The 16,842-nt window shown below is 34.7% G+C and overlaps 1 protein-coding gene across 1 annotated transcript in view; it reads right to left on the bottom strand.

The window, feature by feature from the left end:
• Positions 1-209: 209 nt before the first annotated feature.
• Positions 210-16,842, bottom strand: part of LOC117341961 — a 53,308-nt gene continuing 36,675 nt past the window's right edge. Inside the window, exons 2-3 of the mRNA XM_033903848.1 lie at positions 3,287-3,385; positions 210-2,378 (exon numbers count right to left, since the gene is read on the bottom strand). Coding sequence (XP_033759739.1) covers positions 1,547-2,378; positions 3,287-3,381 — 927 coding nt within the window. The 5' untranslated portion in view covers positions 3,382-3,385 and the 3' untranslated portion in view covers positions 210-1,546. The remainder of the gene's footprint in view (positions 2,379-3,286; positions 3,386-16,842) is intronic.

Genomic DNA, 16,842 nt, shown 5'->3' with positions numbered 1-16,842 from the left:
CCGCCATGCCGAATATAAATATAAATTATACCAATATATATCGCGATGTGTAAACTAAACCAATAGTGTTGTTTTCATATACAGACAATAATTTTGTAGCAAAGAATCGTCCGTTCTTATCGAATTCCTGCTCGCTACACCCAATAGATTGTCTCTTATTTTAATTACTGATTGATATTTAATCAAAATATATGAAATAAATGTTTGAAATATATAACAATATCTTTATTTCAATGCATGAACAAATAAAAAAGAATACAACATGCCCATGTTAAGAAAGATATAGACTGCTTCACAATCCTGAAAAAAACTTTTTCATTGCAAAATGTTCTTGTATGATATATCCAGCGGATGTGTCAGTGTAGTAACACGATACTGTTATTGCAGCACAGTTTTGTAAATTGATTTGCCTTGTGTAACTCGGAACACTAAATATATAGTAATATTAACCAAGACAAAGAAGCATGCAACATATATCATACAGCGAGGTTTAAATAAATGACAGCAATACCAACAAACTACTCCCTATAAGAGAAAATAATACATACGATCGAATGTCGATACCGATGGTACACTAGTAGTGAACTGTTGTGAATTAAACTGCAGCGTAATTCGAGGAACACGTTAATGAGTGTAGGATGAAATGCACTGAAGATAGTGGGAATAATGGACGATTTCGTTGACCGAATCATTGTTGAATTTAGTAGCATAAAAGCTAAATAGGTATAGGCAGCACCGACTTTCAACCCAGAGTCGCAAGGGATAGGCAATATTTGGATCTCCCCCGGAAATACTTTATTATCATTTAAATTTTATACATGTTTACAATTGTCTTTCTTTAATGGTAGGCTATGAGATAGAAGACACTTAATCTTTCTGATTTTCACCGTATATAACCATACGATTCCTCCCAGCTACCTCTACTTTAATATTTTTTTCTTGGTCCAGGATGCTACCAAATGGGACATGTAAGCAAAAGGTTCAAAACAAAAGGAATTGTTAAGATACATAAAAAGGCCTCTTAGTCAATAATATACTAACTCTTTAACTTTTGTGAAATTTAATGTTTATTCCGCCGTCAAAGATTGAGGAGCCACCAATCTTTGTATCGTTTCCGTCCCGAGACAAACATGAACATTATATTGTATTCTGATTATCATACAGGTAATATATACACCAGAAAGAGACCATTTGTGAAAAATATACTCTATATTGCGCGGGGAAAAATCAATATAAGTTAATTTGATATTACCGATCATATATAAATATATACGAAAACTCAATAATAAAGTTAGCTCTATATGTGACACTAGACGCTATTCTATATTCATTTATAAATATAAAATTTCTGTCAGATAATTTGTCCTTTACTTCTATTTAAATATAACACCTGCCAAACAAAAAAATACATTCGATAACTACGACAAATCCATTTCTTATATATTGTTCTATTCGGTAAAGTCAATAAATATCACAAGATATACCGACATTATCAATATGTAATGTTCATGTTCGTTCTTGTTCGTAGACCCTACTCTCGTGCGCCTCAACCTGCGATATTTCTCTTTCCAATCAAACCATTGGCAATCTGTCCAAATGGCCTTTTCGCTAGCAAAGCTTGGAGACTTCTTCGTCGAAAAGGACTTGGCGCTCTTTTCCCAATGAGACCACTTGCCAGGTTATCGATATAACGCTTGTTGACGTCTGTACCTTCGCCTTCATAGCCGTCATCGTTACCCGATCTTTTACCGATGATGCCACTTGCAAGAGAGTCGATATACCGCTTTTCCTCGTGCGTCTGTCCATTGTCTTCACGTTTTCCGATCAAGTCGCTGGCAATATCATCAACATAGCGTTTCCCAATTAAGCCATTCGCTATACCACCAATATAACGTTTTCCAATTAAGCCGTTCGCAATACTGCCCATGTAACGTTTTCCAATTAAGCCGTTTGCTATGCTGCCCATATAACGTTTCCCGATTAAACCGTTTGCTATGCTGCCCATGTAGCGTTTTCCTATTAAGCCGTTCGCTATACCACCAATGTAACGTTTCCCGATTAAGCCGTTCGCAATACCGCCTATATATCTTTTTCCGATCAGTCCGTTTGCGATATCACCAATGTAGCGTTTCCCAATCAGGCCACTAGCTAAGTCGTCAATGTAGCGTTTCCCAATCAGGCCACTAGCTAAGTCGTCAATGTAGCGTTTCCCGACAAGACCATTAGCTAGGGGATCCATCATGCGTTTGTCGACTATATCATCGCTTTCAAGAGAATCAAGAGGTGTTTTCTCCATAAGGCTGTTTGCAATGCTGTCCAGTTTTCTCTCGTCCTCTCGGGTAAGGCCATCCACATCGTTAGACCCATTATGCGTGCCACTAAAACACAATGGAAGGAAGACAATCAGCCTTAATTCTCAAACGACGCCGTAACAAGCTTAATATTGTATACTATGTATGAAATTAAAAATACTCCCTTTCAATGATATTGCTACCAGGATTTTTAAACGAAATAATCACTCAAAAACGAAAACTAAATCTACTATGCTATTTGATCATGATAATGATAACATTAGATACACCATTCCAGATACAAAACAGACGTTATATACTTTGATTGAAATGCGTCTATGAAATAGACGGAACGTTTATCAACGTTAATAACAATACATTACTTTATATTGTATAGGCTGTCATCTAGGAGAAAATGCGACAGGTATTGCTTAATCTCTATTAAAGGTGATAGATGTGAAGCTCCAAAAAATATATTCCATATCATCTTATATATCAAATATATCAAACATGATCAAACGTTAAATAAAATAAGAACATATCGTTATCATATTGGCAACCCCTATTAAACACAATACACGTGTACAAATCAAAACTGAAATTGAAGATTAACTTTGACATTGTTACACTATATTTATTGATATATCAATTAATCATGAATTGTATATAATTATAATCACGTCCCATAGTTTACAGTTTGGTATTTTGATCGCTGATAATCTGTTGCTTTAAATGCTTATATTAAAATGATAATGCATCGACTTACAACATAGTACTGTTGAACGATATTTAAGGCATACAATGCATCTATGTTATATATCTCGATTTATGTTCAGAAACTTAGAAAATAAACATCAAATAAAAACTACATCAAATATATTCGCAATCAACTGTACAATAAAAACCTGTATTGATGCGATCGTATACTTAAGTTAGGTATTGATAAATATTCTTTATGCAGTAAACCAGGTTATCTGTTAAAAGTGAAGACTTACCATGATCCGTGTGATACACACAACGTCAAGAGTATGCATTTGCTAAAGACGGAGAGTAGGGAAACCATATTCGATTTCACGTATGAAGCTGTCATTTACCTGCAAATCGAAAAAGTAAGACGTGCGTTAAGCAAGAACTTTATATATACACACATATCTTCTAGGATGAACGATTTCACAGGATTACCAGAAATGGTTCTCATTGGTTGAAAAATACTTGAAGTGCTAACCACTCGAATCTACAGTGACGTTTCTTCTACGCACGCAATGAACAAGTGAGGAGTGGACATCATACAGTAGGCCACGTGCGCAGCTAATTTTAAACAATTACGAAGCAGGTTTTTACATTTACATTTGTTTTAAATTTCGGGTTTTACAAATTGGTTTTTTTTTATATCTATATACTAAGTATTAATGAACTCCCGCGGGCTATGATACTGTTATAATCGAACAGTCTCATTAGAGAAGTTAGTTATCGACTTAATGTAGAATTAGGATACAAACGTATTTACGAAAATTTCCGCAAGAAGTGAAATGGAAAATGAAACTCAGGTCAGGTCAGAGACAATTACTGTTCGGTCACAGCAAAGTCGAAGGTCAATTGAGTGCTACATTTTCAATAATTTTTCTCTGGGCGATAAATTTTATTTTACTTAAAATAAAGACATGAAACTTAACTTGTGGTGTACCTTGATCACCCTTCAGAGGCAAAAAAATGTCTTTCAAACATCCAATTGTGTATGTCAAGGTGATGTCATTGGTCCTTGACTTTTAAACTAGTAAAGAGGAGACAAACTCCTTAGTCCAAACAGTTATCTAGTTAGAAATAATTTTACATGGTACATGGTAATATAAAGAAGTATGTCACTGAGTGAGTTAGGGGTGAGTCATTTTGAGAAACTGTACTTTGTGAATATTGAAAATTTCTACTACTTCTATGGTCAGTAGCAGAGCTGCCTGACCTTTACAATAGAGCAATAACTTGTTACGGTGTCTTTACCAATATAATGAAAGAATTTCAAACAAAGTCTACATAAAATAAAATATAATCAGTTCTGCTGATTTTTCAGCTTGTGTCCCGGACCCAGACCGGTTCTCAGTCATCATCGCATCATCCACGCAACTCAGAAAACTTAATAAGAAGTCTGATGTGTTATACCAGGCTGACGGTGGATTCTGCCAGTTCCACATAGAGGAGCACTCGCGGGACCTACTATACGATAGGTGCAGCAGTGGCACATAGAGGTCAGAGTGGCTTGCTGGAAACAGGCTGCGGCTCCAGCGGTGTATGTCATCATCAGATGATATAGGGTTTGGAACGCCCTTATTTGGTTAAGCGAAACCATGGACTAGTCAAACGACCAAGTTTCGTCATTGGGTCGTATCCTATGATGGCCATAGGGAGGAGACAACATTTGTGAAGGCCAGGAGACAACATTTGTTAGGCCAGGAGAAGTTTTCTGAGACATTTATATATATGCAGTGTAAATACCAGTTGAGTGAGTGAAAGAGTTGTGTGTGTAATGGGTAGAGTGTATATTGTGTATATTTGTAGTAAATAAATTGTAAATATTGTAAGTGATCATCTCCCTTGTTTTTTTTGAGATTCACCACCGCTCTCCTACACTACAACACTCATATGAAAGTTACCTGAAAACAGATGCGATGTGTGTGGGCACAGCAGGCTAAGTGCATACTGGCCGCCTCAGACAAATGATCTGCAGTATACTATTTGGCTTGTTTTGCCCTATAGCCAGTCCTGAACTCAACCAAGGCAGTTGGACGTTACTGTCAGAAAAGTATCCCCTTCCCGGACCACCTACACATTACAGACTTCTTCGGCTTGTCTTATAATAGGCAAAAATATTTCTTAACAAAATATATTGTTCTTTTGCGTATTCAGGCACAAAAGAGAATATATATTTGACATAATAGGCATTATAAAATTGCATCACTGTGACCTACATTTTTGAGGTATGTGTTATTTTTTCAATTGCTTTCTGTATCAGCAAATCGATGCATCACAATTATGAAGAAAGACTTAAAATACCATTGAGTTTCGTCAAAAGTAGGCCGATCGTGAAACTTGACATAATCAGCATTTATAAAATTTGGTCACTGCGACCTACATTTTTGGGGTATGTGCTTTTTTCAATTGCTTTTTTTCTCAGCAAATCGATCCATCATAATTATGATGAAAGACTTTAAATATCATTGCGTTTTGTCAAAATATGCCAATCGTGAAACTGACAATCCACTCCCCCCCCCCCCCCCCCCCCCCCCCTCCCCATAACTCACCTTAACTTCTTGACCCCTAACCTCAAGGTATCTATACACAAAACATAATAATAAAAAAATAGCAACCAGAGGGCCTAAATTGGCATTCCTTTCACTTGCCCTTTACATAGTTTATTCCTACGTAAGTAAATCAATCTTTTCTCTGATGAGTAAAATTAATCTTCTAACTGATTATTACATGAATATTTTCACTGATTAGTATAATAATCTTTTCACTAACTACTAACAGTAACCTTTCCACTGATTAGTAAAATCAATATTTTTACTGATTAGTAAATGAATCTTTTCACTGATTAGTAAATGAATCTTTTCACTGATTATTAAAAGTAATTTTTTCACTGATTAGTAAAAGTAATCTTTTCACTGATTAGTAAATGAATCTTTTCACTGATTAGTAAATGAATCTTTTCACTGATTAAATAAAAAAGAAAAAGTAATCTTTTCACTGATTAGTAAAAGTAATTTTTTCACTGTTTAGTAAAATTAAAATTTGAAAAACAAACATTTATGATTCATCACTGGGGTCCCTTAATGTAACTCTTTAAAAAAGGATATATTGTGTAATTTCTAATCGTATGTTTATGATGTAGATTATATTTAAGTTATGTATAAGCCACCGAATTTTATATGTTTCATCGCTAAATTCTTTTTACAAATTATACATGGTCAATTTTGTTTTGTTTTTGCATTTTTCCTTGCATGCTATTGGAAATGCTTTGAACAACTCAATTATTTCACTGAAGCGTAGTAAACGATAGAGAATGATCACTGTAAGGATGTGGACCGATCATTTCCACACTCCATATAACTTGTTACATTGGCTGACATGATTTAATTGTTCGCGGATATACCGCCATATTGACCGCCTAAGTGAGAAAGGAATGTCTGTGGTGATTGATGTAGGATTAAGGTACAGATACAATGTGTATGATTTACAAGGATCTTCCTCAAGGGTCGTAATATTAATACAGATTTCTGTTCAGTTGGCAATCATTCTAGGGCTACAGCTAACATATCCAATGCCAGTATCTTTATACAATGCCGATAAGTATCTGACCACAGTTTGTTATAAAGGCATTAGGCACTAGGACACTTCCATCTATCGTACAGGGGAAGATATATAAAAAAAAAGTTCTCCGATACGAATGGCTGCTACATGATAATACCCGGTATTATAACGATCTGTAATTACCTGGCGATGCATCATTTTCTTCATAGAAACCGATCTATATCATATCAGGATGGAAGTACGTGAAAATAAATGTGACTAACTATTGCGTTTTCCTTTATATGATGATTGGATTTTGTTTATGCAAGTTATCATCAATAGTATTATTTGAAGGACCCAAATGGCATTCATCGCCCTGGAGTTTTACGTTAAGACTACTGAGCGAGAAATTATCAGTAATAGTTTTGCGAACAAACAAACATACAGACAGTATTATTACTACTTCAGACAGCATCCTTGATTCTACAGACAATGACATTGTTACTACAGACGGCAGCATTAGTATTTATACTACTACACTTTAGGGTAACAGCATGTGTCGATGAATGGTGATATTACATGTTAAACACCAATAATTTTAACACGTTTTCGTCGTAAAAGTATTGTTTATACACGTCTACTCTTTAATTTTCCCCAGTTTTTGTCCCCGGTGGTTTTTTTTTTTACATTCTTGGAATATTAAATGAAGGGATCTTTATCTTAAACCGAAAAACACAACTTGGAAAATAAGTTTATTTTAATCAAGATGATTACATCGCACGTAAATTATAGCGTTCTTTATCAGATCAGATGTTGGCTTCTTTGTTCGACGTTAAATACACAGCTTGCCACCAATTGGCTATTTATACACCCACACAAACGAATCCGTTTCCTAGAAAGCAGTAGTTAACACCCGGTTACAGATTCATTATACAACATGAATGAGTGTTTTACAAATTACATGGTTCCCGCGAGGGAAGTTCTATACGAATTGGAGATGAAATCAAAAACAGACGACACATCGTATTTTCTCACTTTAATCAGGTTTTGGTTTCATTTTCATGACAAAATAACCCGAAAGAATCTTTAATCCTTTGAAATATATGCCCATGTGCTGTCAGTTGTAATCGTATGTGCCGAACACGTTAAGTTTGCTTCCACTTGAGACCTCGAGGATTCCCAGGGGCCTGGCAGTATTACTCTGCCCGCGTCTATCGAACACTGCCGAAATTACTCCGCCTGTCTGCTGACAGAAACACGAGGCCTGCCACTGCAGACACAACGGATTGATGACCGAAACGTAACTTATCTTGTCTTTTCAATTTATTATCCAACTAACGACCGGACTCTGCCAATAACTGACAGCCCTTAGTATTGTTAAGTTTATTGAAATATATAAGTAGTGCGGAGGCACTTCCTTAAGAGTATACAAGGAGCAGTACAGTGTACTACACAAAGGCTACACAACGATTGGTTGTTGTATATTGTATTTCCTTCACTCGAGTTGGTTATTATTTCAAGTTACAAAATACAGGAGCTTTATTTAGTAACTTTTTAACTTTGGAAAAATACCTAACGGAGAGAGAAAGAACAAATATATACAACTATTCGTTGTGCAACCTGTGTGTTGTACATTATAGTATTCCATGTTCCATTTACATCAACCATGAGTTTGCTTGACCTGTTTTACCACAATCGAAAAGTTATTTTGTGAGAAACTGGCCGGTCTTGTGTCAACGTGTATGCTTTTCACAATATCAAGTGGGTGGAAGGAAATAACCGAAAGTAAAATGCCGCTAATTACTATGCAAACTTGACAATAACGGCCGTTGAAGCAGCCTTAAAGTGCTAGTCAATCCAAACACATTGAACTACATGATTTAAAAAATAGTCATGATCATGTTATTCCATGTGTTGTGTAAACTGTTTGTCACAATAGTTGTAATTGTTATATCCTGCCTTGAGAATTGAATAACACCAAAGTAGTGTGGTAGAAAATTATATATATGTATATATTTGTCATTGTCTTTCTACTACACAAAGATCAGTACAACGCAATTCAGTATTGGATATAGAATACAAGCAAATAAACTATAGCTTTCAGTTTTGATTTCTTAACAATTATCCAAGCCAACTGAAGCCAACAATCGAAATTGTTAGTAGAAAAAAATGTAGCATACTCCTGTCAAATTATGATATACATACTGTAAAAACCACAATTTATGTCAATTAAATTTACTCAATACATACATATCATTTTTCCAACTGTTCATGTCTGTTAGAACAGATAAGTTGGTTCAATACACTGCCAAGAGAACAAAGGAACGTTACTGGAATTTTACATCTGTAGATTAATCACGTGCGCTGTACGTGACCAGGACATCCAATTACACGTCTCGCGTGTCCTTGTTCCATGGTTATCGTGGTTTAGGGTGGTGTTGGCTTGTCCTGATTAGTACGGTGGTAATCGTGAACAGGGCTTATCAATCCCGTGATAGAGTGTTAATCAGAGTAGTCGGAAGAATTGGAGGTTTATTCCACAATCCTAACGATCATTGGTAGGTAGATGTGGAATCAACGACAAATCTAGTACTAATGAAAATCAGCAATTTGTTATAGGTCCTTAAGTAACCTTACAGAGATGTTCGAGAATACATGTATTTTTTTCATTATATTTACATCTGTCAGGCTAATCAATAAATCATCAAGCGATTGCTGCATAAACGATGATGCCGGTCATGTAGGGTGTCTTTTTAGATGCCAAGTTTGGCATGAATTTTGTAACCGATATAGCATAAACCAGGAAAACCTCTCAATACCTCACCATGTACCTATTTAGTCCTTCTAGGACTTGTCAGCGATGACATTGGCCTTAATCCTCAATTTCAGAAAAGGATAAAAATATATAAATAAAAATGATCTACACAGATATCAAGCTATATAGCTACATATTAAATATAGAAGTGGGGATCAATCCATTTGTTAGAAGATACAGCTGTATAGGGAGAACCTAAGCTATTTCTATTTTATTCCTGGAATATTGGGTACTAAATGATGTATTTAAAGTGTGTGGCGGGACAAGGGATTGATTTTGAAAAAAATTCTGAGAATAGGAATCAGTATAGAAAAGGGAACAGAGAAGTATGAAAACGATCAAAAGAGCGGCCTATTCTTATCACACTCGAATCTTGACAAAATAATCAAAACAATCTCAGAAACACCAAATTACTTAAACATCTACCAAATAATTTTATCGCCCAGCTAAGGTATCAATATACAAAAATTGAAAGCGAACATGAAAAGGTGCTGAAAGGAGACAGGATTAGGAAAAGAAGTACACAAACAGGAGACTCTGTAGATATATCGAGTCCGTTGGCTGTCCTGGAGCAGAAATGTTGTCTGTCAAATATAATTTAAAATCTAGATGTCTGATAACAAAGTTATATCAGCTATTGGTTAGTTTCCTTATTATACCTCAAATATGGATATGGAGGCAAGTTATGCCTTCGTCAATCTACTAACCTTGTATATATTACTTGGTATATGTAACTTCCCTATTTGTTTAAAACATTAGAGAATACAGAAATTATTAACAAAAAAGTCTTACTGTACATCTAATTCGAAATCTACAAAGACAAATCTACAAAATTACAAGAATGAATCCATGTATTCCAGATGAGTAAGCGTCTTCTGCTTCATCGACGACTTTCAGATATGGTTGACAAAGGAATCATCTTATTAGCGAGAACAAAAAATATTATTGTATCTCACATTGATATGATACTCATTCGTTATGGGTTTATATATTTATACATCCAAATTTTCCTATAGACTCTAGAATTTTGTCTGCACAGGCTATCTTTTATTGAAATCGTAATAATGGCAGCATTTGTTTTAATATCGAATAAAGTATGACATGTCAACACGTATGTATGAAAGGCGAGAATGTTACTCCAAACACTATTTTATAAGTTATTCTCAGATTGAAACAAACAGCGAAAGTACCGTCTTATAAAAGCTTCTTGGAATTTTCAGAAAAAGCATACCATTGATGAAAGCAATATTGCCATCCTTTCACATTTTTCCGCAGCGCTTGTGGACTACTAAAAGTGTATCTCGTTACGCTGTATTGTTTAATGTTGTTTGTCTGTCGACAGATTTGGGTGAAGTTCGAGTTCTTTTTCTCGTTAAAGGTGGTCGGATCGTTCATATACACATTAAAAGTTGTACAATTGTGTGTCACTGTTTCATCAATATTGAATGGCAACTGTAAAACAATAATTAGTAATATTTCTTATCATACCGACAATACTTTATTTGTCATCATCAACATTCGGAGGATAGTGTATCTATAATTACCCATTCAGTACTACCGCACATATCAATTTAATTATCTTCATAACCACAAGCAGTTCGAATATCTTTGACGAGTTTTGGATAATATACGAATTCGTTTTTCTCAAATTTTCTTTAATATTATTAAACAACAGTATTAGGGCTCTTGGATGTTCTGTCTGTTTTTGTCAAACACTTCCAAGAATTTTCTGATATTATTTTGAAATGTTTACTCCTCTATATAGAGTGAGATACTAGCCAATATCAGGTTTAACATGCTTGTTTGATGACATCGCAAGATACTGCTGCAGTCCATTCATCCTGTCGCAGACAACGAGTAATACACGCGAGGATTCACTGGTCTATATTAGACTGTCAATAATAAAACACATGATTTACATAATTTAGTGGCATGTTACATCACAATATAGCGTGCAGTATCACAAATCATCTAAAACAGAGCGTAAGTTAGTGTCCAACATGCCACGGATCGGTATTCATGTAAAGCTATCTAGCCTCAGTCTTAAAATATTTCAGAGTTAAAAACGAACACACGATGAACAGAAACATTTTATTGGGGATGGTCCGGTCTAGTCGGACGATCTTCCGATTCCATGTGTAGATTTTTGTCCAGATCCGGATTAAATGTGGCCGCTGAAAATAATTTAATGACGTCTGCTAGTGATATCAAATAAGTAGAAGGTCGTTTATTTATGTAGATTAATTGTTTCTGTAAATATAGATGACGTGTTTCTGTGTCGTAGTTTCATCCCCCACGGTCTGTAATAGTACGTATCAAAACTATTTTCACCATTACAGAGTCTCACATTGCGTTAACAAAACTCCCCTGAAATCGTAGGTACATGTAAACAGTGAACGTTGCTTTGTCGTCATGATTTGTTTTGTTTCTTTTTGTTTGTTTGTATTCAGTTTAGCTCTCCTTGAAGAGATATTCTCGATGGGGACATTCATTATTCGATATTGAACTGCCTAATTAATATAGAAACATGATTTTCATTTGAGTGTCATCTACATACAGATACTATTGATAACATCAATAAAAACGAGACATATTTAAGAGTAGGTATAACCTGAGTACCGGGGACGATAGAATAATATTTTGGAATCACAACTTTAATGGCGACTATCTGTGACTTGGAGTCGTTTGGAATTGCATAGGAAAATTATTCTTCTTTCCCTGTATTTAATGAATAGTTTGCACCTCCTATCTTTCATGTCCAATTCTAAATATCCTTGATACAAAAGCGATATCAATTTAAATTCTGTTTTGAATAATTAAACTGAATACTTAGAAACATCTTTATCCTAGAAAGTTTGCTTTCATTATTAGGAAGCTTTATGCTGATTGATTATAATTGACTCGACATATCAGAAACTTGAAAGAGTTCTTGTGACAAAAAAAGTAATCCTCTATAATCTTAAGGCTGGGCCAATGCTGCAACGACTCGCATATAATAATACTTAATGTGGAAATATACATTAATTTGTCAGCTAAGAAGCTTGATTTCACCCGCAATGAAAATAAAAATCGTTACACGTAATAAGCATTAAGCATTGCGTGGAACGTCTAGCAATGTTGTTGATTCTGGTTCTGATTCTGTTTCGTCACCAGCAAAACTCAATTATGATACAGATAGGATTGACTATCCATTTTATGATACTACCTGCGTCTGAAAGTGACCATGAATGTCTAATGATTGAATGTGATCTTGGCAGTATAGTTTTAAAGGTTTGGACAAATTCATGTCGTAAGATTTGCGTAGTTGTTTGCTATGTAGAGCATTAAATCATTTTTTTAATCATATTGTTGTGTTCGAATCTTCTAGAAAGTGTGAGAAAAACTCTGGAGTCTTACCAAAGCCTCTCTCGGAATAAATCTTTCACTTCAAAGTACATATGATCTAATCAATATCACTGTTAAACTCCAAAAACATCATCAATAGTATGGAACACTGTCTCTTGTTCAAGTTTTGACAACTTGGATGGAAGTAAATCAACGCATGGAACACCTCGGAGGATAGCTTAGAATTTTAATAGAGGACCTAGAGGTTTGCCAAATAGACCAACCTTACAGAACAGCAGGGTCAACCGACACCATAGATATCCATGTCAATCAACATACTCTTGTATCCAATAGGCAAACCCCATTCAGTAGAACGTATTTTTTTCAGTTGTTTCATGCCTTAACAGCCAACAGTCAAAATCATTGCCCCAAGGTTTTGAGGACCAACCTGAAGAACCGTTTCCGGAGATCGGGTTGGTCCCGACATCAAGGGAAATAACTTTGATTATTGATTGTTATTAAAGACATGGCAATGACTGTTTTGTTACCTGAATAACCCCAAATAATCAAATATAGGCCATTTACAGAAGACCCTCGTCTGATATATTCTCAAGTCGTCTTGAGGCGGGCACACTTTTACCTTGGTAATCGCTATCAGACAGACTCTTTACCATAGTCAATTGAATGCTTGTTAACCGGTCAGCATTTTAACTGATGACAGGCTTGTTACAGAAGCAGTGAAAATCTGAAAATAAAAGATTTTCGGTAAAAATGTTTTGTGTTTGTGACTAATCGGAGTGAACCTTTGTATTCACCTCATTAAGCCTTGCCGATTTGTCCAATCATGAAGAAGATAGATAAATTGGTTAATCGCTATATTTCTGAAATATTCAGACTAGCTTTTTACAAAATACGTAATTGATGTTAATTCATGCACAGACTCTCAAATAATACCAGAAAACGCTTAAATTGCGTTTATCAGTCCTTTCAACATGGCGTCGTCAATTTGACGGTGGTTAACGTCACAAAGAGACGACGTAATGAATTAAAAGTATGTTACGTGAGACCCGCTCTTTGTGACAATTTTCGATGTTTTTTTTTAATCATGAAAATTTCCCATCGAATTTAGTATATATTTCACTCGTGAAAATATCGATATTCTTTCATACTTTGAAATATAGTTATATTCAACAGTTAACCATTCAATATCCTCTATATATCATCTCTTATGGCAGATTTTGGCAACTCGTCACACATTCTCAGAGGGAACTGTAGATCATAAGCGCCGGCTCTGTGTATATCAGAACTTTAACTTGATGCTATGAAACTTGGTATACGTGTAACAGAGTTACTACACACAAAATAAGTCACCGGTACCTTTACTCTGACCCAGACCTAAGCCTCACGAAAAAGTACACAGTAATAACAAACCAATGTTGTTATCAAGTGTTTGACTGTTGTTTACATTGGAAAACATTAATTAACGGAATCACCTTAGAGATAATAAATTGCCTTTGTACGTGTTGTGAAATTATCCATAATATAGGAGATAAGGCGGTCATTATAATTAATGTTTATTGACATAAAGTGTTTGACATTCGATTCAAATGTCGTAATAACTTCTTAGAATATAAATACATTGTGAAGTAAAAGTAGACGAGCATTGCATTGATTATTTCGCAATGGTTACATTTGGGAAAGAAAATCTAATTTTATCATTGAAGTTTGAAGATAAATTCCAGTTATTTTAGTATGAAAATTGAGCATTGATCTATTTAGATAATCTCGTAACGTCAAAACTGTGTTAAGCGATAAATGTCTCCGGAATTGGACATCTTTAGAAACCCATAGTAATTACCTAACGCGTCATCTTAGGTGTTTACATAATTATTTTGTAAGGGTGACAATAAATCGAACAGCTTTGAAGTTAAAATACAATTATAGGAATTTTATACATTGTAGCATAATCTGTTGAGAAGGTATCGATTATTTGTTTTTCCATACGAGGGAATGACGTAAAATGTCAGAGAAGAGAGATAAGACTCATGTTGAAGACATTAAAGAGACGATTTATAGATATGCTTCTTTGGAATATCATCATCAACGATTACATGTTATAGATTAATTGGATGCACGTCCAATTATGGAGGTTAATACAAAATTATCTTATCTTTTTTACGAGTTATTCATCATGATGGATAGCTCATTGAATTTAGTATAACACAAAAGCGGATGTATTCCTTGCATAAGCCCTCTCAACGAACGGTGCGAATACAATGAACATTTAAATAACAGACCTGGCTTTATAAAACCTATCTGTAGTCAGGTCATTATTCATATAAAATAAAAATATTAAACATTTAAATAACAGACATGGCTTTATAAAACCTATCTATAGTCAGGTCATTATTCATATAAAATAAAGATAATAAACATTTAAATAACAGACATGGCTTTATAAAACCTATCTATAGTCAGGTCATTATTCATATAAAATAAAGATAATAAACATTTAAATAACAGACCTGGCTTTATAAACCTATCTGTAGTCAGGTCATTATTCTATAAAAACTCATCTTAAAAGTTATCCATGGTCATAATTGTTGCTTTGATAGGATTGTTTTTGACAATGATAGTGTTTTTTAAGATTTTTCCAAGTTTAATGAGGATACAAAGTGTCCTTATTCGGTGTTGATCTGTGTGGTACCTACCAGCAACTCTTAGATCTATTTAACATGATAGGACATGAAAGGAGATGTATGGTCGACAACATGACGACAGTTGATACAAAAAAATGTACAAAACTAGAACCATATATTAGCACCAATCAAAGTGAGAGTTTGATATTATCAACCAAAAATGAATAAGACTGCAGCATACGGCTGTTGTGTCTGTTAGCGTTGCTAAGGGCCTAATGTATTCATGACAGGGGTCGACCAAAAACCAAAACCTCAAATAGAAAAAATAACCAAGAAATGCCAAACACAGGGTGGGGAAGTGCAAGATACACATTATATTTTACAGTTACATTTCATATACAGTAGAACTAAAAGTACACAATACAGCTGTGTATTTATTCTAACAGGTTCACATGCAAAACGATAAACGAAAAATATCTGTATACCCCATCAATCAATAGCTATAGTCAACAAAAAAAATACGTTTTAAAATATAGCTGTTTTTATAGTTAATCATTGATCAGTAAAGCATTCAACCACATGGCGTTATACATGTGTGTATTTAATATAAATACAATGTATACAATCAAGTAGTCCACTTAAAAGCGAGAACCACAAGTTCATTATACAACATCAACCGATTCAGAATCACTCCCATTCCAATCATGGGGATAGTTTCGTTCTCTTGTTAGGAGAGCTCTCTTTTCCAATAAAGCCAAACGGAGCTACACGGCGTTAGACCTATACTGGAGCCTATTTAGTGAAGCATACAATGAATTATACCGAGGATAAAGTCATCAGATTGATTTAACCACAAGTCAATGACTTTTTTGTTTGTGACAAGCTCTTCTAACAGACTATTAACATACCCACGGCAACAACTGTGTTGGACTCCGTCGACTAATTATTCTGTTTTGATGCAAATCTACTTATTTTTGAAATTCATTTATTCCAGAACAGGTAACAATGACTTTTCAATAGTTAATATTTACTTGTGATTATGATGTTTTTTATTTAAAACTGTCGAAATGTATTGACCTTGTTGATCCGGATATTCAATTAAAAATGTAAAATGAAAGACTTGGAGGCTTCTAAACTGTTTAGCTCGATCTTTACTTACAACATAACTAGTATGGACAGCTCACGACTAAAATTTATAAGTATGGTAACTACAGTTCAATGTTCCAATTGTTACTTTTCGATAGTAATATCTCTGAATCATACATTTTCAGGACAAATTTCAACCGCTGACTGATAATACACAGAGTAAGGAGAGATACAGGTGGATTATCGGAAAACTGTATGGTCGACATCGTGAACTCAGATGGAATGTGTGTATCGCCGATAAAGAAGACATTCACCATTCGCCTTGAACTTTTTCAGAAGTCACCATGGAAATCGATGTTGTGTTCATATTTACCCTTTTTAGTGTTCATACAAAATATTGCTGTCT

This window comes from Pecten maximus, chromosome 14, assembly GCF_902652985.1.
Source record: "Pecten maximus chromosome 14, xPecMax1.1, whole genome shotgun sequence".
In the NCBI taxonomy this organism is placed as follows: Eukaryota; Metazoa; Mollusca; class Bivalvia; order Pectinida; family Pectinidae; genus Pecten; species Pecten maximus.
Note: the sequence above shows the minus strand (reverse complement) of the source record. Positions and strands in the feature narration are given on the sequence as shown.